Genomic DNA, 23,944 nt, shown 5'->3' with positions numbered 1-23,944 from the left:
AGTTTAATGTCTTTATTCCGGGATTATCAAAGTAAATTATAACTCAAATTTGAGATTTTACTGGGGCACAGCAGATTTTCACTGGGGCATGTGCTTCGTAGCTGCCTCCATGTTAGCACGTCTTGTTTGATGTGGTAATTTCACAGTAGCCATACACACAGGTTCGAAGACTCCTTCTCGCCCCCTACAGTGCAATTCGGCTAGGTATACATCCGCGCTAAAATATCAAGGTGAAAGTCATCATAGCTTGCGTAGTATAGACCCAGCTCCCAACCCAACTTTGAGAATAGATTAACGGCGATATTTTTTATCGCCGAATAAGAGTCTCACGTTAACGCAGCACGCTAACGCCGATAACGACCCACCACTAATTAAGCATAAAAATAAAACAAGTGTTCAAAGGGGTAAAAAGTGTCCAAATAAACAGGGGATCTGGTGTGCTTGAGTGCTGGGGATTCTGTGAAGGAGGGGCAGTGTTCGGTAGGGAAGGGTCCAGGTAAGGGGCGGAGTCCGGCGGCTGCACACGCTCCCCACTCAGGTCCGGGGCTCGAGGGGCGGCAGCATCTCTGGCAGCAACGTCCTCCTCCGCCTATACGGCACTTCCAGGGTGAATCAACGGCCCGGCATCCTGGCCCATCAGCCGTCACAGGTGCGGTCATCGTCCAGACCGCGGGTCCGGCAGCTCATCGTCATGGCGCCACTGGCTTCCCTCTACGCACCCTTCCTGGACCCACGAGGACACCAGCGTGCATGCATGGGGAAAGAGACCAGTCTCCCGAGGAGAGGCAGCACACCGGTATTTAAACTGCGGCGGTGATGAGGCTTCATTCACTTCAGGTGATCCTCATCACACGCCGCCAGACTGGGATGTTTTGCACCCCTCCTCTCTCCCACACACCCACTCCGGTCGGGAGCCTGCAGAAGGGCGGCGAATAAGGGACGAGGTGGTGATGATAATTAGGGGGGAGGCTGTTGACTTGTCACATCCCCCCCTCCCCCCAAGCGACATCCTCGTCAACTGGCCTCCACCCACACAGGACTGGTACCTTCCTCATCCAGGCTCCAGCGGTCAGAGTGGGCGGGGATTCCTCCTTAAGGCAACGCTCCCTCTCGCAACGCACCGGAACAGGGACAGAAAAAACGGGTTTTAGTCGACAGCCTCAATCAACCGCAGGATAAGTGATTCTAACTGAAACATCACTCTTTTGAGGCTGGGAGGCCGTCTCCGTCATTTCTCCATCCCAGTCCAGGTTTTCAGGCATTTTTGCAAGCGAGAGGGGATGACGTCATCAGGTGTTGCCCCCTGCGCTGTCTAAGCTCCGCCTTGCCCGCATTCTCCACCACTGTGGCGGGAGGAGCAAACGACAGACACAGTGGGTGTGGCGTCAGGCCTCAGAGAGGCTTTTATTAAACATAAAAATAAAACAAGTGTCCAAAGGGGTAAAAAGTGTCCAAATAAACAGGGGATCTGGTGTCCTCGAGTGCTGGGGATTCCGTGAAGGAGGGGCAGTGTTCGGTAGGGAAGGGTCCAGGTAAGGGGCGGAGTCCGGCGGCTGCATGCGCTCCCCGCTCAGGTACGGGGCGCGAGTGGTGCCGGCATCTCTGGCAGCAACGTCCTCCTCCGCCTATACGGCACTTCCAGGGGGAATCAACGGCCCGGCATCCTGGCCCATCAGCCGTCATGGGTGTGGTCATCATCCGGACCGTAGGTCCGGCAGCTCATCACATGCCACCAGACCGGGATGTTTTGCGCCCTTCCTCTCTCCCACACACCCACTCCCGTTGGTAGCATGGAGATGGGCGGCGAATAAGGGACGGGGTGGTGATAATAATTAGAGGGGAGGCAGCCGACTCGTCACAGTATTAAAATATTATAAAAACATTATCAGCAAGTACCACTATGCAGTATGTGGTACTGTTGCGTGTTTATTGAAATAATACTTTGAACTTAAATGTAACTATTCTACGAATCAGCAATTTAATTTGATTTCATAGATTTGAGGTCAACCTCAGTGGAGCATGAGCAAATTATATTGTTAAATATGAACATACAAATGAGACTGTATTGTCGTGTTTGCTCTCAGAGGCAGATGGAACACTTTGTAATGAAAAGTACACATAATGAATTTCAATAAACTAAAATAATTACACACATCAACAAAAACTATTTATGCACTATTAAAATGATTGATCTGTATAATTGGTTTTCAGGGAGGCTGGTAGTATTTTGGATGAGACTGTTTATAAATTCCAGACCACACCTGACTGTCCAGCATTTAAAGGTGACAGTCATATGGAAGACTTAAGGAGGTTTGTGCCATATATCAGGAGTGAGGCAGGGACCACAGCTTTGGTAATCCCACCTGACCTTTCACACAGACACCTTCCTTCCCTCCTCACACACACACACACACACACACACTGTTCTGACTCTTCTTCCTCCATGTTTAAATGGAGATGGTTGACAACAGAAGGACTGCCCCACATGCACCAGCATCTAAAAGCCTTTTGATGTCTCTTTTCAAAGTGCTCCCATCAGAGAGCACAACACAGGGAGTCACTGCCTCACACAACTGCTGGAGAGATGTGAAAAATGCTGGGGAAATTCAAACACCCTGTCTTTACCTTCTATATCTGACTGACAAATATCGATTTTGAAAGGCTAAAGATGCGTCTGTCTTCAGTAGCAGCATATAGACACATATTTATTAAACCACTTTCTGGTTTTTTGCAACTCTTTACTTATTAGAAGATAAAACATTTCTTATAAAGTGACCTTCATAATTACTAGATGCTTTTCAGAGACTAAGTAACACATCATTCAACTGCTATAAATATGCAGTCACTAACAAAAATATATATTTTTTTAACATCTTAATAATACATATGAATCAATACAAAAAAGTACCACAAAGCTTTACTACTAGCACAGTCTCTTTATATTCAAGGACTTTTCTTTTTTCACATGCTTCATGTTTAGTTCCTGGCTACATCCGAAACTCTCTAATCTCTTGAGCATGTACTTATTTACTAGTATTTACATAATAAAGAACAAAATAAAATGTACTGTAATTTTGATCAATAAATGCAGCCTTGAGAGAGACTTCTAAAAAATACTCTCTCTCTCTCTCTCTCTCTCTCTCTCTCTCTCTCTCTCTCTCTCTCTCTCTCTCTCTCTCTCTATGAATATTCAGTAAATCTGAATATTTACACCACATTCCAAAATTCTTTAAACGGAAACAAAAGGAATTTACCTAGGATGCACTGAATTTATCAAAAATGACTGTGAACTTTATAATGTTCCAAATGAATATTTATTCATAATGTTATGTATTATTTAAACTTTCTGTTCATTTTAGAATCCTCCGTGTGCAACACTGACAGCTCCTGCATTATGGCAGTGAGTTATTAATATATTCACCTGAAGTTTCATCTCATAAATGCTTTCTGCATCACCGCCCATAGGTGTTATCGACTTGTAGGCTGCTTTTCACAATCTTTACTGTTCACACAACAGCTCAAACCCTCAATCTTAGTTTATAATGATTCCTTATTTGGTATCACAAACATCAAAATATAATACAATGCTCAAATATTATGTTGGCAGAGACAGTCAACTGTATTTTTTCCTTCAAGAAAATAAGATGTAAAATTGCTGGACTTCTGACTGCATCATTAGTTGAGTCTTCTGACTAAACCCACGGTAGAGACTGAGAACACAACTAATGAATAACCACACAGAGAGAGAGAGAGAGAGAGAGAGAGAGAGAGAGAGAGAAAAGTAGAGTGGTTGAGCGAGCGAGAGAGAGAGAGAGGTTTATTAATAGTTCTCGTCACCTCTCCTCTTCAATATAAGAATCTTCTCTGGGTGTTTTTGAAAAGATGACAGAATGTCAATATCAATAACCTCTACGTCAGGGTAGTGCAACCTCCAAACGGCTGAGCCTTGAACATTCAAGCCAATCAAAAACACCTGTTATGAAAGGAAGCATGCCATGACAGAGTTTTAGACAAGTAAACTTCAGAGTCACCAACCTGCAGGGCCTCTAGAAAGCGGAAGGACCCAAGCCGCCTGCCCCGGGGAACAAGGCAAAAACTGGAGTTGTGTAGCAGCTCTTGGTAATCATACCTGTGGACACAAACATAAACAACATTTCAGAAAACATTTTAAAAAATGGATACAGATACTTTTTTGTATACTTGTCACTGTTAACTGTTAAAAATGCTGAGACTGATTACATCACGTACACACACATACTCATACTCACACCAAATCCACACACAAGTGGCCAAATGTGAGTGGGGCCAATCGACAAAATGCTTACAGTAGATATCAAATAAATGTATTAGGCAAACAATAATCAATCAATAAATACAGTATGACCAGTCTTTCTCATCCAGGGGCCAGTGCCACAAGGGCCTCAAGGAAACAAAATATCAAAATATTTTTTTTTATATGAATTCACCTTATCAGTAATATTTGTTCATGAATACCTTGTTTGTCCTAGACAGTTAAACTGCCTGCTGTTCTTCAGAACAATCCTTTAGGTTCCACAAATTAGTTTTTCCAGCATTTTTGTGTATTTTCAACAATGACTATATGTTTTTGAAATCCATCTTTTCACACTGAGGACAACTGAGGGATTCATATGCAACTATTACATAAGATTAAAACGCTCACTGATGTTCCAGAAGAAGAAGAAGAAAAAAAAAATGCATTAAGAGCTGGGGCGGTGAAAACTTGTTTAATTTAAAGATCAGCGTAAATTGAACTTATTTTGTCTTCTGGAAAACATGTAACTATCTGCTGTAGCTTCTGAAGGGCAGTACTAAATGAAAAAAATATATATAATATTTAGGCAATATAAGAAAAATATACACATCTCTGTTCTGTTCAAAAGTTTCACCCCTGGAGAATCAGTGAGCGTTTGAACCTTCTGTAATAGTTGTATATGAGTCCCTCAGTTGTCCTCAGTTTGAAAAGATGGATCTTAAAATCATACAGTCATTGTTGGAAAAAGTTTAAGTACACAAAAATGCTAAAAAAAAAAATGGTGGGAGCTGAATTATTTTTCTAAATGACAGCAGCCAGTTTAACTGCTCAGGACAAACAAGGGACTCATAAACAATTATAACTAAGCAAAAAAACACAGCTGTGGATCATTCAGGTAAAAACACAGTATTAAGAATCAAATGCACTTTTGAATGGGGTCATTGTTATAAACTCAACTATTATTTTCCTCCTGTCGACTATATGTAAATATATTTTATGTGAAATATCTTCTTCAGGTCAGTACTAAATTAACAATAACTTGTATGCTAAGTATGCAACACATTCACAATCATCCTGTTGTTCTGACTACAGCCAAATCTCAGCTTTTGCTGATATTCAGTACATCAGCACTCTTTCTCATTTGGCGTTGGTTAATTAGCCTGACTGTAGACTTATTATGGTGACCAAACTATTATTATCTGATCTGTGGTCACAGATGTATGGCGGCTATTTACAATGATGCAGCTCATCCAATCAGATCTTAGAGTCTGTTGTGTTTTATTATATTTGTTCTGGCATATTATATTAGTATGACACAATAAACATACTGGGAGAGAAAAATCAAGATTAAGCTGAAGATGGAGCGATGGCAGTGAGGGATCCTGTTATTTGCTCTCTCCTTCTGTTCTGACAGTCAGCCTTAATCTGGCTAGAGCTCACTCTCCTCTATTTAATTATTTTATAATTACTGCCTTAGTCTCTTTCTCTCCATTCTCACCATCCTCCATCAGCCATCCAGCCAATAAATGGAAAATACAGTATGTTCTTCTTCTTCTGAACTTCTATTTCTATTTCTGCTCATGTGAAGCAGGGTTATTATTGTCAACTAAATAAATAAATAAATGAATAAAAATACTTGAAATAAATAAACATTACCTGGAATAATATAACATGTATTTTTTTAAATATTATTTTATCTTTACTTTCTGGTTTAAACTGTAAGTTAGCTAAAGTTGAACCATAAAACTGTACAGACATATAAAACACAATAAAAATAAATAGGAATTAATCCAAATTACAAAAGACAACACAATTACTAAAACGTTATATAATATACAATCCAATTCAACATATTAACAAAGATTATTATAGTAAATCAATGATGCTAAAATAACACTGATGTAAAGTGAGCAGTATAGCACTGGATTAGGTAGCAAGCTGCTAACTATATGCCACTGAGTGCTTTTGAATTCACTTTTGATGCCTCTAAATCAATTGGAGGATAGCATTAAACTGATTGACAGGTCGGATTTGACAGTCCTGCTCTATAGCACACTGTCAGAGGGTCATTCAGGAGCCATAAACACAATCTGTCTCTGTCATTCAGGTATATGACTGCATTACTGATAGCCTCAAGCTCACACACCTACACATCTCTACTTACACATACACACACATACTGTAACCCAAACACATTGAAATATTTGATTTGCTTCCACAAGGATACTGCCAAAATGCTCTGCTTTCTGGTGGGTGGAAATCCAATCTCTCCTCATGTTGTATACAGCTCTAGAGTCAACAAACCTCACAAGATTTCTGATCACAACAATCCTCCACAACTTGAGACATCTGAGATTGCTTGCCCTGCAAGTTTGTGCTGAAACTGTTGCTGCTAGAAGCAGCAGAGTTGTAAGAATCACTTTGGGACTCGTTTTCTCAAGGATCAAACCTCCTGCCCTCTTGCTGTGTCGAATAAAGGTCTCCAACAAGAAGATTGGACACAACCTTTTACTAGACTGGAAGTGCTACAATAACATTCTCTCTCTCACACTCTCTAAAAAGGGAGTTGTCAATTAATTGCTAACATAACTTTGCAAATCAAATTAATTACATAGTGGTGTTAAGACCATTATAAGTACTGCAGCAAATACAAACTTGACTTTTTGTGTGCCAAAGTTCCCCTTCGGGAACGTCGAGCTGCGTCAATACGCTTTGGGAACGCCTCCAGCGTGACCACACTCTGAATCACGTGTGTAATCAGTCCAATAGAGAAGCGCGTGTAACGTCACGGATGGGGTGACGTCAGGAACCAGGAAGCTATAAAGCACATGCGGTGAATGCAGCCGGCAGCTTCTGTCTTTCAGTCGTGCTCTGTGTGTTTGTCTGTCCGTCAACACTGCTTTTCGAAGCCAGTTTGCTTCACTTTTATTTGAGTGTTGACTTAGATAGAGAATGGGCGCTAGCAAGCGTTTCAAATGTTGTGTTCCTCCGTGCCAACGTTATATCACGGCCGAGGACACACACACTCTGTGTGTAGCTTGCTTGGGGGTGAGGCATGCCCAGTCAGCCTTCGAGGAGGCTGACTGTGTGCATTGTTTGCGGCTTCCTCTCCGCACACTTCGCTCCCGGAGGGCTCTTTTTGAGGAAGGAGCCCTCACTAGCGTTCCCCGCGGATCGGGTCCCGCTTCTGCTGAGGCAAAGCGGCGCCTGCATTCGTGGGGATCACAGTTGGATTTGGTATCGAGTTTGGAGACGGGCGAGCCCCTTTCTCCATCCTCCTCTGCCAGATCCATGCCCCTCTCTGGTGTGGAAGCCCGCACCGCGGCTTCTTCCCATCAGGAGGAGCACTCGCCCCTCCGTTTATCTTCCTCCGAGGAGGAGGATACGGAGATGGGCGAGCAGGCTGGTCCCACGCCCTCCCAGCCAGTCGAGTATGAGGAGCTAGTGGAGGTGGTCACCCGTGCTGTTGCCAAGCTCAATATCAGTTGGCCGGACGTGGTGACCGGGGAGCAGAAACAGAAGACAAAATTAGATGAGAGGTTTCTGCGCCCCAAAGCCCAACCTCCACCCGAGGTCTGCCATTTTTCCCCGATCTCCACACCGAGGTGTCGAGATCGTGGGGAAAGCCATTCTCGGCACGTGTTCACTCCCCTTCCGCCTACACATATTGCAGTGTGGTCGGGGCTCGTGAGCACGGTTATGGGGCGATGCTGCAGGTAGAACAGACACTTTCGAGCTATCTGTCCCCTAGTTCGGCATCGTCCCTAAAGACCTCGGCACTCCCCAGCAAACCACTAAGAACTACATCTTCTTTGCTGGGGAAAGGGTACTCGGCAGCGGGTCAGGCCACAGCCTGCCTTCACACCATGGCGGTGCTGCAAGCATATCAGGCCGACCTGCTGAAGGAGTTTGATGAGGGCGAGGACGGGGCGGCAGTTGACGTCAGTGAGCTGCGTCGTACTGCCGACCTCGCTCTGCGTGCCACCAAGGAGACCGCCCGTGCCATTGGGCGGTCTATGGCAGTCATGGTGGTCGCAGAGAGACACCTGTGGTTGACCCTGTCGGAAATGAAAGACCGCGACAGGGTCTTCCTGCTAGATGCCCCGCTTGTGCCGTCTGGCCTGTTCGGCGATGCGGTTCCTTCCGTAGTCGACAGGTTTCAGCAGGCACGGCAAAAGGCGGCGGCATTCCAGAGGTTTCTTCCTCGCCGCTCTAGCTCTGGGGCTGTTGGACGGGAGCAGCCCCGCCCGAGTACTCGCTCCTCATACCGCGACGAGCGAAAGCGGAGCGTCGCTACGCGGACTCCTCCCCAAAGACAACATCAGGAGTCCTGTAGGCGCTCCAAGCCGGGGGTTTCCAAGCCTAAGGGCGACCTGAGGGCCGTCCTTCAGGCGAAGAAGTCCTTGGCAAAGAAGCCCTGACGCCAGTGGCTCTGGGTTTCTGAGGGCAGACCCCCCTGGGGCAATAACATCTCCCCAGTGCCCTCGGGAGACCGATCTGCTAACCCTGCCACCCCCGGTGCTTCAGGGCGCAGCGGTCTCTCGCGAGTTTTTCTCCCTGTATCCGCCCGTTCGCATTGCGGTGCAGGGAGACTCGCAATCTCAAGAACCATCAGAGATCAGCCTCGAGAGGCTGATTCCCTTAGTAGATCATTTAGCAGCGTGGAAACTTCTGCCAAATGTTTCTCGATGGGTCCTGCAGACAGTAGAAAAAGGCTACAAGATTCAGTTCGGCACTCGTCCGCCGTCCTTTCAGGGGATTACCACCACTATTGTGGCCCCTCAGCAGGCTCTGATTATGGAACAAGAAGTAGAAACCCTTTTGAGGAAGGAGGCCATCGAGGTGGTCCCTCCTCATCTTACGGAGTGCGGGTTTTACAGCCGCTACTTCATAGTTCCAAAGAAGGATGGAGGCTTACGTCCTATTCTAGATCTCAGACTGCTCAATCGTGCAGTGCTGAGACTCAAATTCAAGATGCTTACTGTAAAGCAGGTCGTGTCTCAAATCAGGTTCGAGGACTGGTTTGTCACGATAGATCTCAAGGACGCCTACTTCCATGTCTCCATCCTTCCACAACACAGGAAGTTCCTCAGGTTCGCTTTTGGGGGCAAAGCTTACAAGTACAGAGTTCTTCCTTTCGGTCTAGCACTCTCACCCCGAACTTTCACCAAATGTGTGGATGCTGCGCTGGCTCCTCTGCGACTCCAGGGCATCCGCATACTAAACTACATAGACGACTGGCTTATACTAGCGCAGTCAAGGCAAATGGCGATTCGACATTGAGATGTCATTCTCGCCCATATGAAAGCTCTGGGGTTAAGACTGAACTCCAAGAAAAGTGTTCTTTCTCCAGCTCAGAGAACCACTTATCTGGGAGTAGTTTGGGACTCGACCACGATGCGGGCACAAATGTCTCCCGCTCGGATAGAATCGATCGTTCACACAGTCAAGAGAGTCAAAGAAGGCCGATCATCTGGAGCAAGTTTGGGAAAGCCCAAGTGGATCTTTTTGCGAGCCAGGAGATAACACAATGTCCCCTTTGGTTCTCTCTGAGTCATCCAGCTCCCCTGGGACTGGATGCTATGGTGCAGACGTGGCCGAGGCTTTGTCTGTACGCTTTTCCCCCGATCGCTCCGCTCCCAGGAGTTCTGGAAACAGTGCGCCAGGACGGAATTCGCCTCCTGTTAGTGGCTCCGTTCTGGCCGGGTCGAGTATGGTTCTCAGACCTGATGTCTCTTCTAGACGGCCTTCCTTGGGAGATTCCCGTCAGGAGAGATCTCCTCTCTCAGGCCTGGGGTGCGATCCTGCACCCTCGCCTGGAGCTATGGAAGTTATGGGTGTGGCCCCTGAGGGGGCACAACTCCTAGCTTCTGGTCTCTCAACCAAGGTTGTTGAGACCATTATCCAATCCAGAGCTCCCTCCATGAGGAAAACGTACACCGGGATGTGGAATATGTTTGTCCTGTGGTGCAATCAGCACCAAATTGACCCAGTTCACTGCCCAGTAGGTTCAGTGCTGGACTTTTTGCAGGCCCGCCTTACGGCCGGTAATGCACATTCTACACTGAAGGGCTACGTGGCGGCCATAGATGCTTTCCATGCTCCCCTCGGTGCTACCTCCCTCGGGAGACTTCCCCTGGTGTCGCGTTTTCTCCGCGGTGCGCTGAGGCTGAGGCCCCCGGTGCGCTCACGCGTCTCCACATGGGACTTGGCCGTGGTGTTAGAGGCTCTATGTAATCCTCCATTCGAGCCTATTAAAGAGATCTCGGACAGGCTTTTGTCCTTCAAGACTGCCTTTCTTTTGGCTATTTCCTCTCTGAAGAGAGTTGGTGATTTACAGGCCCTTTCAGTGGCCCCTTCATATTTAGACTTTGCCCCTGGGATGGTCAAGGCGTTCTTGCACCCAAAACCGGGTTACGTACCCAAGGTGCCTTCAGTAGTACCACGGCCTGTAGTGCTCCAGGCCTTTTGTCCTCCCCCCTTTTCGGGACCAGAACAGCAGAAGCTTAACTGTATGTGTCCACAGAGCTGCCCTGTGGAGGAAGACGGACCAGTTATTTGTGTGTTTCAATCCTCGTAAGTCTAAGTCGGTGGATTTCGGGTGCCATTTCTATTTCCTATAAGTCCTCTGGTCTTCCCTCTCCTATGGAAACCAAGGCACATTCGACCCGCAAAGTTGCGGCGTCCAAGGCTTTCATGGCAGGGGTTTCCCTGCAAGATATTTGTAACGCTGCCTTATGACTGGGCCAAGGCCCCTTTATTGAGGCTACTTTCGCCTTTACAAGTCGCTTGAGGCCGCTCTATCTGCATTACTAGCAGCAAGTATTCGGGGCTTCTTTCGCCCCTTTTCCTGAGTAGGCTGAGGCCGCTCTTTATTAGGGCTACTTTCGCCCTTTCTACAGGCCGGCTGGGGCCGCTCCTTTTTACTATTACTCTGGGCTACTTTCGCCCCTCTTATGAGATGGCTGAGGCCGTACTTTCCTGCTTTAATAGCAGCAATCACTCTGGGCTACTTACGCCTTTCTTATAAGACGGCTGAAGCCGCACTTTCCTGCATAATAGCAGCATTCACCCTGGGCTACTTTCGCCCTTCTACGAGTGGGCTGAGGCCGCTCGTTTCACTCGGGCTACTTTCACCCTTCTTATAAGACGGCTGAAGCCGCATTTTCTTGCTTAATAGCAGCAATCACCCTGGGCTACTTTCGCCCTTCTACGAGTGGGCTGAGGCCGCTTGTTTCACTCGGGCTACTTTCGCCCTTCTTATAAGACGGCTGAAGCTGCATTTTCCTGCTTAATAGCAGCAATCACCCTGGGCTACTTTCGCCCTTCTACGAGTGGGCTGAGGCCGCTTGTTTCACTCGGGCTACTTTCGCCCTTCTTATAAGATGGCTGAAGCCGCATTTTCCTGCTTAATAGCAGCAATCACCCTGGGCTACTTTCACCCTTCCACGAGTGGGCTGAGGCCGCTCGTTTCACTCGGGCTACTTTCGCCCTTCTTATAAGACGGCTGAAGCCGCACTTTCCTGCTTAATAGCAGCAATCACCGTGGGCTACTTTCGCCCTTCTACAAGTGGGCTGAGGCCGCTTGTTTCACTCGGGCTACTTTCGCCCTTCTTATAAGATGGCTGAAGCCGCATTTTCCTGCTTAATAGCAGCAATCACCCTGGGCTACTTTCACCCTTCCACGAGTGGGCTGAGGCCGCTCGTTTCACTCGGGCTACTTTCGCCCTTCTTATAAGACGGCTGAAGCCGCACTTTCCTGCTTAATAGCAGCAATCACCGTGGGCTACTTTCGCCCTTCTACGAGTGGGCTGAGGCCGCTCGTTTCACTTGGGCTACTTTCGCCCTTCTACGAGTGGGCTGAGGCCGCTCGTTTCACTTGGGCTACTTTCGCCCCTTCTCTCCACCTGCTCCATACAGATCAGGGCTTTGGAATTCTGGCGGCGTAGGCATTTCGTTCCCAAAGCGTATTGACGCAGCTCGACATTCCCGAAGGGGAACGCCTCGGGTTCGTATGAAACCCTAGTTCCTCTAGGGAACGAGAGGCTGCGTCGCCTACCATAATTCCGGCATCCCTGCAGCGCTCCTGGTGGCAGAAGCTGCCGGCTGCATTCACCGCATGTGCTTTATAGCTTCCTGGTTCCTGACGTGACACGCGCTTCTCTATTGGACTGATTACACATTTGATTCAGAGCGTGGTCACGCTGGAGGCGTTCCCAAAGCGTATTGACGCAGCGTCTCGTTCCCTAGAGGAACTATGGTTTCATACGAAACCCGAGGCATTACTTTAATGTGCAAAAAACTTTTCAATTTTTTTTAAACATTTTTTAAACATTTTTTAAATATATTTTTAAAAAAAGTTGTACTAACATATTACCCATGTAAAAAACAACATTTCTTAAACACCAACTCAATTAAATACAAAAATATATAATTAGAAAAAAAAAAATGCTTTTTTAGTTTATAATATTCAGTTCAGTTGCTGGATGTGATTGACCTCTTGTGTAATTAAAATGGAAAGCTTGACACAAGAAGTCAATGTGTTCTTCATATTTTGTGTGTAGAGAAAAACAATTTGTTTAGGCAAATTAACATGCAGTGAGAAATACGAAGGAGTCTGATGTTCTGAAAAGTGTATGGGAAGCTTGCTTTACTATTATAATTATTATTTTACATTTGAAGCTATTTTGATATAGTAATGGCAACATCTTGTGTGTTAATTTAAAGCGACCATATAGCTAATGGTACAAATGTGAATACAAAAAACAGGGTTGCTGAGGGTGGCACAGGGTTTTATTTGCATGTCATGCCAAGGATATAACTATATCTGTCAAATGTCTTTCCTCACTTAGAACGCTAATAATGCAATTAGTAAAACTAGTCACTATGAAATGCCACCAAAGTAACCATAATTCATCATAATTCTGTTTATACAACAGTTTGTTCTGGTTCTCGAATCTGATTGGCTGAGAGCCTTTTCCAGCAGTGCAATATTCCAGTAGTATCAGCACTCTAGTTTCACCGTTTGTACCACTCCACTTGTCGGATCTATTTGTCTGGATTTGTCTTAGTGTGCATCAATGGCGGAAAAGCGAACCCAGTATAATTTTGCAATATTCTTACTGTAATTGTAATTTTATGAGAATTTTAGGCAAGAATGTAATTGCTTAGACCTCGAATATGTAATATACTGATGAAGGATCAGCCAGTCCTTTGGGAATTTGCAGCTGGCTCTGATGTAGATGGTGTTACAAGAGGTATTTTGGCTATATTGAACAGGCAATCTTTGGTCTTATTATTCCATTACTTGTTCAAAAATTTATTTAGCTTTAGGGCAAATTTAAATTTCATATCTTTATATCTTTATGTAATTAAATCCTATACTAACTAGAGCGCTGCTTTTCTACTTTTGACTGAATTGTTTGCATGTGTTTATTTACTATTTTACAAAGTCATTACACTTTTATAATGGCTATTTTTCTTCATTAATACATTATTGTTCAATAAATCATATTTTCTATAACTAATATGCCATATTAGATATGTAGAAAGGGTCCGCTGATTATGACTTCAGAGAAAGTTCCAAATACAAAGTTCTGGCATGAAACGGCGCAGTCCAATAAGTCTAACTCAATCTGACATAATGACATCATTATCACATGGCACAGCTAATTGTTTCTCTTCTGTATCGGTAACCAATGAGCTTGCATCTCAACATTTAAACATATGACTAGTGTTTGCGGTAGCAGTTTGCAGCGTGCTTCAGAAACCCTCCACCTTCCCCAGCTCCACCTGTATAGATCTGCTACATAATTACCCCAAGAGTGTAGCGACAACTCATCCAAGAGGTCACAAAAGACCCCACAACAACCTCTAAAGAACTGCAGGCCTCTCTTGCCTCAGTTAGGGTCAGTGTTCATGACTCCACCATAACAAAGAGACTGGGCAAAAATGGCCTGCATGGCAGAGTTCCAAGACGATAACCGCTACTGAGCAAAAAAAAAACATAAAGGCTCGTCTCAGTTTTGCCAGAACACATCTTGATGATCCCCAAGACTTTTGGGAAAATACTCTGTGAACTGATGAGACAAAAGTTGAACTTTTTGGAAGGTGTGTGTCCCATTACATCTGGTAACACAGCATTTCAGAAAAAGAGCATCAAACCAGCAGTAAAATGTGGTGGTGGTGGTAGTGTGATGGTCTGGGGCTGTTTTGCTGCTTCTGGACCTGGAAGACTTGCTGTGATGAATTCTGCTGTCTACCAAAAAATCCTGAAGGATAATGTCCAGCCATCTGTTTGTGACCTCAAGTTGAAGCGAACTTGGGTTCTGCAGCAGGACAATGATCCAAAACACACCAGCAAATCCACCTCTGAATAGTTGAAGAAAAACAAAATGAAGACTTTGGAGTGGCCTAGTCAAAGTCCTGACCTGAATCCTATTGAGATGCTGTGGCATGACCTTAAAAAGGCGGTTCATGCTTGAAAACCCTCCAATGTGGCTGAATTACAACAATTCTACCAAGGTGAGTGGGCCAAAATTCCTGCACAGCGCTGTAACAGACTCATTTCAAGTTATCGCAAACGTTTGATTGCAGTTGTTGCTGCTAAGGGTGGCCCAACCAGTTATTAAGTTTAGGGGCAAACACTTTTTCACACAGGGCCATGTGGGTTTGGATTTTGTTTTCCCTTCATAATAAAAAACTTCATTCAAAAACTGCATGTTGTGTTTACTTGTGTTATCTTAATTAAAATAATATTTAAATTTGTTTGATGATCTGAAACATTAAAGTGTGACAAACAAGCAATAATATAAAAAATCAGGAAGGGGGCCAACACTTTTTCACACCAGTGTATATGCAGCATTTCTTACATTCTCACAGCAGCTTGTTGTGGATGTATTGCTGCTGCTACTGCAGCAGCAGTAGCGTAGCAGATCTATTCCGCCAAGACCAAATACATTAACATTGTCATGTACATTACCATGCCAATCTGTCATGACTGAACTGTCTTTATGAGTAAATTGCAAGGATTTTTATATTGAAAGGGACTCAAACAAGGATGCTATTTTTACTTTAAACAGCCTTTTAAGATGCAAGGGACACAACCAACAAATGCATTGACTAGCACTGTCATAGGAAATCCCCTTAACTGTTAAAAGGATTCACTTGCAGATTTTTATATGTAGATATTAAAATGGTGTGCTGTTCCAAATAAAAATACATATGGTTTTTAAGGGGTTTGGATAAACATTAAAAAAGTAAAGTTGTGTAAATTTTCACATTAACAAAATGATCCACTAATGGTTGACAGTAGAAGGTGTCAATTTTCTCTTTGATTAAATTAATTTTGCACAATATACTAGTTATACACTAAAAAAGCTCATTGGTTCATCCAACAAAATTATAATACATATTTGCACACAGATTACTAGATTTATCTGATCTGACACTGACTGAATTGTAATGACAAGTCAAGTGTTCACTGAGATCACATCAGTTTCATCCTTCTTGTAAGGTAGAGTAACCACAAAATGCACTGCAACTCATTTCCTCTGTGTATTCTATTCTGATCAGGCAAAGAAGCGGCAGCCGTAGCCTTGAGAGGCACTAACCAATGTAGCGGAGGAACGTGATACATATTCAGGTTTAACACTAGACACCATGACAAATTCAGGTGCACCTTAATGCTTACATTGTCTACAGCTGTATTTCGCATAAATTGATAAACTAGCTATGAATTATTTTGGTGTGACTTCCCTATACTATGACCTGCATACTGAAGAAAATTGCCAGAGAATAATGCTAAATAAATAAATAGAGCTGACCATTGAGTAAAAACTAAATCAATAAATAAATCAAATTGCAAATGATCTCATAAGCTTAAAAAAAAACAAAAAAAAAAAAACAAAAAAAAAAAAAAACAAAGACAATAGTTCAGCAGAGGAGTAAATCATTAAATATATATAATAAAAAGTAACTTTGGAAGCATATGTAATGTTTGCTTCATTATCATTTCATTAAACATAAGCCTGTCACTGGCCTACAGCTGAAAGAAATGCATTTGTTTCTAAATCAAAAATGTACTAATGTGTTTTTATAATTAATTCTAATTAAAACGTGAAATTGATTATTAGTAATAACATCAACAACACATGCATGGTTTATATATCAAATTATTTCCACATTATACTGAAGAATAATGTTTTTTATATGCAGTATATTGTTTTTCTACTGGATAATTCTATTCCAATATCTGCACCCTCTCTATTTTTATGTCTTCATCCTAGAAAAACAAAAAAGATACGATTATAAATAATACAATATGAGTGGTGCGCATTTAGCTCTCTGGTAGCTCGATAACACACAGCATCGGGAGCAATTTACAACTATAACATGAACCGACAGAGGCCTGTAAATCTATTTCTTTTCCCCAGCCAAGAGCATCCTGAGAAGAGTAGGAAAAAATACAGAATGTGAATGAATATGCAGGTCTATTTCTCATTCTCTGCTCAAAGCGCAGCATAAAGGGCACATGAAGGAAAGTAAAGGCCTGTGACAAATGCGGTGACTGCAAGGGCGGCGCTATGCATTTTTTATTAGCTGTTAATCCATTCGTTGTGTAACTCAATATAAATCAAATTACCAGCCTACCATGCTGTCACTGACTACAGTAATTAGATGGAAAAGTGGCTCGTAGAGGTGCCGCATTCTTTTAAGGTGGAAAAAAGCGAAGAGTGACATCGTATTTACGCCTGTGCTTTCTGCTCCTTACTGGCAGGTGAACGCAGTTATTCAATTGACCAGAGGAGACGTTGGATGTACTTGTGATAGAAATTACCAAAGAAAAAAACAAAAATTGATTATTTAGCTAGTTAGGCCTATCTTTTGTTCACTACATGGTGGCTAGTACATGAAAACGTGAACAAAATGACTCTGTCTAGGGGTTTGTACTTGTTAAAACAGATTCCAACTGTTTTCTTTTTTGTTATATGAATATTTAATATATGCATATTTAATAGTTTTACTCTTGTTCCAAACCCAGACTATCAAAAATTTCACTAGAGTACTAAAATCCAATATAAACAAAGGAGTATTCGTCACAAATTGTTTTTCACTTGTAAGCAGATTTTTTTTTCTCCAGTACAGCTGTAATTTTGTTATAATAATCAAGTTATCCATATTATTAATTATTTGTGTTTAGAGTAAAAAGATGCTGGTGTTCTGAAATTAGCATTCTTTAGCATACAGGATATTAGTTGTGCCTGTGGCAACAACTGAACATATTACATTGCTTATTGCATGTTTTATGACACTTTTAAAGTAATTTGTCCAGTAAGTGCATTCAGTGTTAACTGAAACAGATGACTGTGAATCTGGCAATGTTTCATTACATTGCTTGTTGCATATATCGCAGCAGTTTGGATATGAAATGTCCAGTGAGTAATGTTAAAAGATTAATGCTCGATGAAAATAACATACCACCAATGCTAAACACTAAAAGAGTTAAAGGCAAATGTGAGAGAAAAACACATTTGTTGAAGCAACCGTGCCATTTTAACTTTTATCATTGTCATGGACAGGGTTCAAAGCCAAAGTATGTTTCAGGAAGTCTAGACCCAAATTGCAGAGAATCACAAGAGGCAGGACTTGAGGAAAAGAAACAGCCTTTACTTAATGTCCTTCTTGAATAAGCACAACAAAAACTCAGGGATCAAAAGCATGGCTGAAAAGGGTACATAATGACTTGAAGCAGGCAAAAATGTCCAATAACAAAAAGTATTTTTCTCAAAATTCTCAAAAAAGCAGGTTAAAAGATCTAAAGTCTTTCAAAGTAATCCAAGCATGGCACAAAAGAACAGAAATTCACCAGAGCTCTGCCTTTACAAATAACTTTAAGACTGAGCAAAGACACAAAAGAGAGAAAAAAAGGAGGTCTTATATACACACTGAGGCACAAGATAGTCACAGGTCATATTACTGAACCAACAACGAACAGGAAATCAGAAGGAAGCTATGGAAGGTCTTTTGCTCTCAGTTTCCCTCCACTGGACGGACCCTGGTGTGACAATCATGACTCATACACTGCACCGCAAGTGTAGTGCTATACCAGGTGAGCCAATGAGCAAGTTTACTTTGATTTAAAAAGGCATACTTTACATATAGAGTTTGTTATTGTTATGCAAACGTCAAAATATACAAGTGTACAAATATGTACTATTATAAAAGTATTTTTAGGACCATGGTGTTCACAGGACACATTCTCTGCATTCGAAGTGCTAAACTACACCAGGTGAGCCACAGAGCAAGTTTACTTTGCTTAAAAACATACATAGAACTGGTTATGTGATGCAAACATCAAAAGGTATGAGTTTACAAATATATACTATGGTAAAAAAAAAAAAAAAAAAAATCCGTGCTGTGGCAACTGTGTTTCACAGGACTTGTTCTCTGCATCAAGTCCAATGCTATACCAGGTGAGCTACTGAGCAAGTTTACTTTGCTTTAAAAAACATACACAGAGCTGGTTATGTGATGCAAACATCAAATGGTAGGAGTTTACAAATATATACTATGGTAAAAGTGTTTTTAGGACCGTGGTGTGACAACTTTGACTTCTTCACAGAACTTGTTCTCTGCATGTGCAATGGAATACCAGGTGAGCTACTGAATAAGTTTACTTTGCTTAAAAAAAAAAAAAAAAATACATAGAGCTGGTTTTGTGATGCAAACGTCAAAAGGGATGACCATGCTGTGACAATTGTGACTCATGTTTCACAGAACTTGTTCTCTGTGTCACAAGTGCAATGCTATACCAGATGAGCCACTGAGCAAGTTTACTTTGCTTTTAAAAACCCATACAAATAGGGCACGTGTCTGTCACAAGGAGAGTCAGAGACGTGCGGATCCATTTGCAGCATTTATTTAGAATCGTCAACAGGCCAGAATAATCACCAGAAAACAGGAACAACGTAGGTAATCCGGGAAACAGTTCAATAGACAGGCAATGGTCGCAATGGCAGGAAGCAGGAATCGTCAACGGGGTACACAGTCCAGAGTCATACACAGATAATCCAACACAGAGAGAAACGCTTAGAATTACGACCATATGGAACGATAAGACTTCGCAAGGTGGCTGTGTGTGTGAGTGGCTTAAATGCATGTAGGTAAATGATAAACAGGTGTATGCAGCAATCAGTTCAGTGGGAAACGAGGAGCAGCTGTGTGCAGTGATTGGTGCAGTGGCTTATGGGGTTTGCAGTCCAGAATGTGTGCGCAAGAGTTCATGATGAGAAGACAGACCAGATACATGACAGAGCCCCTCCCCAAGGAGCGGCTTCCAGACGCTCTAACCACATAATACAACCTGGAGGGTGGTGGAGCGGAGGCGGAACAGGGGGAGGGATGGAGGGCCAGGTCCATGTAGGGGTACTGGAACCACGAACTGAGGCGGAGCCGACGGAGGGAGAAGCCATGGCGGAGGAAGGGTTGGCTCCTGCATGGGGCCGACCGACGGAGGTGGAGCCGGTGGGGCCCGAGGCGGAACCGGAGAGTCGATGGTCCTAGGTGACACCGAGGATCCGGAGGGCCAAGGCGGAGCCCAAGGCTCTGGCGACCCCGGCGGAGATGGAGGTCCGGAGGTACGCAGCGGAGCCGGAGTGACAGAGGATCGAGGCTGTGCCCACGGGAGGGAGGAGGTCCACAGAGCCAGCAGGACGGAGTGACGAGGCGCAGCCGGAGGAGTAGAGTCCAGAGGCGAAGGTGGGGCGACGACTGACCGGGGCGGAGCCGGAGAGACGATGGAGCCCGGAGGAGCTGGTGGGCCGACGGCCGACAACGGAGACGAGGGAGCACAGAGCCGGGGTGGAGCCGCAGGGTCGGAGGGCCGAGGTGGAGTCCAGGACTCTGAGACTGGAGGTGATGGTGAGGGATCCCTCAGTCTGGACCCCCGATGAAGACTGGCAGTCCCACGGCAAGTCCTCTGCACCGAAGGTGGGATGTGGGTGAGCAGAGGGACTGTCAGGAGACAGAGGTGGCGGAACTGGAGCAGCAGGGAGGGTGGGTGGGAACAGTCCATGCATGAGCTCCGTGACCAGAACCGGGCAGACAGGAATCTCAGGACGACTGGATGGAACCAGCGGAGTCTCTGGAAGGCTGGGCGGAACCAGCGGAGTCTCTGGAAGGCTGGGCGGAACCAGCGGAGTCTCTGGAAGGCTGGGCGGAACCAGCGGAGTCTCTGGAAGGCTGGGCGGAACCAGCGGAGTCTCTGGAAGGCTGGGCGGAACCAGCGGAGTCTCTGGAAGGCTGGGCTGAACCAGCGGAGTCTCTGGAAGGCTGGGCTGAACCAGCGGAGTCTCTGGAAGGCTGGGCTGAACCAGCGGAGTCTCTGGAAGGCTGGGCTGAACCAGCGGAGGCTCTGGAAGGCTGGGCTCTGGACGACGCTCTTGTGAAGCGGGCTCTGGACAACGCTCTTGAGGAGCGGGCTCTGGAGAACTGGATGACCCCAGCGGAGATTCAGGAGGGCTGGGCGTCTCCAGCGGAGACTCTGGAAGAGCAGGCTCTGAGCGAGCGGTCACTGGAGGGCGCTCTGGCGGCGCAGTCACTGGAGGGCGCTGTGGCGGTGGAGACTCTGATTTGACGGCAGCCATCTTGTGCCATGGCTGTGGAAGGGTGACCATCTTGAGAGCAGACTCATGTGAGGCAGCCATCTTGGCCGGGAACTCAGGAACAAAAGCCATCCTGGCAACAGGCTCAGGAGGGGCGGCCATCTTATGAACAGGCTCAGGAGGGGCGGCCATCTTGTGAACGGGCTCAGGAGGGGCGGCCATCTTATGCTGTGGCTCTGAGCTGGAACTTACAGTGGGAAGATGGTTCTCTTCCACAATTCCCACAGTAAAAGGAGAGCCACACAACAAAAGAGCAAGATCTATATAATATTGCAGAGTCCAGCCAGGTTCACACATTGGCATGAGGGAAGCCAATGGCTCTAAGAGTCCTCCCCGAAAGAAAATCATCAGGCACTGCTCCTCCATAGTCGACTGATTAGCTAATTCGATGAAGTCCATAGCATACTCCTCAATAGTCCGCTCATCCTGCTTGAGACGCATGATCTGTACAGTGGTGTTCGTGCTGGAACCGGATGACACCATACTCGCTGCTGGATCCTTGTAGTGGCGAAGTCTTCTGTCACAAGGAGAGTCAGAGACGTGCGGATCCATTTGCAGCATTTATTTAGAATCGTCAACAGGCCAGAATAATCACCAGAAAACAGGAACAACGTAGGTAATCCGGGAAACAGTTCAATAGACAGGCAATGGTCGCAATGGCAGGAAGCAGGAATCGTCAACGGGGTACACAGTCCAGAGTCATACACAGATAATCCAACACAGAGAGAAACGCTTAGAATTACGACCATATGGAACGATAAGACTTCGCAAGGTGGCTGTGTGTGTGAGTGGCTTAAATGCATGTAGGTAAATGATAAACAGGTGTATGCAGCAATCAGTTCAGTGGGAAACGAGGAGCAGCTGTGTGCAGTGATTGGTGCAGTGGCTTATGGGGTTTGCAGTCCAGAATGTGTGCGCAAGAGTTCATGATGAGAAGACAGACCAGATACATGACAGTGTCTAAGGCTAGCATATTTTTTCAGTTGTGTTCAATGAGAGCACCACATTTTTTTTTAAACGGCAAGAATGTACCGCGTGCTGAGTGTCTTTTTCAAACTGAGCGCTCAGCGCTTGGGCAGTTTTTTTCTTGGCACCGAGAGTTGAAGAATGTTCAACTTAAAACTTAAATTGCAGTGCTCATCACTGTCACTTTTAGTCAGCTAATCAATCACAGTGGAGAATTGGGCAGGACTATTACCAGCCAACCGTCACACTTTGCTTGTACTATGACTAAACAACAATGGAGAAGCTGATATTGCTTGTCTCTGAGTATTTATGTTTTCACCAGATAAATTTGCCAGACTACTATATTATTGTTACAAAAATAATGCTCGGAGAAACATTTGACGCCAAGAGTTAAAGAATGTTCAATATAAAACGCAGAGCTAATCACTGTCACTTTTTAGTCAGCTAACCAATCACAGTCGAGGAGGGGTGGGACTAATACCAGCCAACCATCATACCCTGCTTGTACAACAACTGAACAACAATGGAGAAGCTGATATTGCTAATCTCTGAGTATTTATTTCTTCACCAGACGTAATTTCCGGACTACTATATTATTGTTATAAAAATAAAGCCTGGTGAAACATTTCATTCACGATGCATCTGACATATTACTTCAGAAGATATTTCAGATCATAGCAACCACAACATAACTAAAAAAAAAAGAAAAGGCTTTGCTCTTATGCACTCAAAACATGGCTAAAAATGCTTTGGTGGACACACAGCCATAGAGCTGGTTATGTGATGCAAATATCGGTAACACTTTATAATAACGTTCCATTGTAACTCTTTTATAAGTGATTAGTTAATGATGAAATAATCATTTACAAACCATTCACAAATGATTAATAAGTGATATGCTAACAATTTGTGTGTGTTTTGTTAATTAATTTACAAATCATTTACAAGTTAATTTACAAGTAATTAGTTAATGATAAACTAATTATTTACAAAACATGACTATGTGTTTATAAATGATTAATAAGTGATATGTTCATTTTATTGTAAGTAATATGCTAACGATTTACCAATCTGTCCTAAATTATCTTAAAAAATGGCATATCATAAAATAATCAAACAGATCCTTATTAAATGGTTAAATTAGTAGTTAACCCCTTAACTGTCACTTCCATTTTCTAAAATAGGCATGAAAGTGCACTATCCAAACTTAAATTGTTGTAATTCATGAACACTTTAGAATACAGATCGAAGGAAGGTCTCTTTATAAAAAAAAAAAAAAAAAAAAAAAAAAAACAACAATCAGCAGATTATTGCAGTGGAATAAAAAAAAAATAGAAATAAAGTAATAACTGTCACGTTCCAGGCGGGGTTGAGGAGTGGAGAATGATGAGGAGAACCGGAGTAAATGAAAACGTAAATAGTTTATTAAATAAAAACACTGTAACTAATACAAACAAACAAAAACCGGGAGTATAAGATGAGCACATGAAAACAAGCTAACAGAGGTAACAGAATCATTGACGGACAAATGGGGAGTGCACACACAGACTCTTAAATATACTGAAACGGGGGCGTGGTCACAAACAAAATAACAAGGGGGAAATACAAATATGGGCATGACATAGGGGAAAAGACACTAGGAAAACATGACAGGACACAGACATGATACTGACATTACCCCTCCCCTGCCCCGAAGGCGCGTCCCGCGCCTAATAACATCCAAAGGGGAGGGAGGGTGGGCGCCCTGGAGACCACTAAGAGGACACAGGGGACACAGGATACTGAGGTGGTCTCCAGGGCGGATCAGGGATCTCAGGTGGCCATGGTGGGTCAGGAGGCTCAGAGAGCCATGGCCAAGAAAACAGTCCAGGAGACCATGGCAGATCTGGGGGTTCAGGAAACCATGGCCGGGTAAACAGTCCAGGTGGCCATGGTGGATCTGGCGGCTCAGGCAGCCATGGCCGGGACAATAGTTCAGGAGGCCATGGTGGATCTGGTGGCTCAGGAAGCCATGGCCGGGTAAACAGTCCAGGTGGCCATG

General features: G+C 44.3%; 1 protein-coding gene across 1 annotated transcript in view; it reads right to left on the bottom strand.

The window, feature by feature from the left end:
• The window catches only part of LOC141283190 (exostosin-1), a 370,248-nt gene that overhangs the window by 76,438 nt on the left and 269,866 nt on the right, over nt 1-23,944 (bottom strand). The window contains 1 exon segment of the mRNA XM_073816472.1: nt 4,036-4,129. Within this exon segment, the coding sequence (XP_073672573.1) occupies nt 4,036-4,129 (94 nt within the window).

Source organism: Garra rufa, chromosome 13, assembly GCF_049309525.1.
Source record: "Garra rufa chromosome 13, GarRuf1.0, whole genome shotgun sequence".
Classification (NCBI taxonomy): Eukaryota; Metazoa; Chordata; class Actinopteri; order Cypriniformes; family Cyprinidae; genus Garra; species Garra rufa.
Note: the sequence above shows the minus strand (reverse complement) of the source record. Positions and strands in the feature narration are given on the sequence as shown.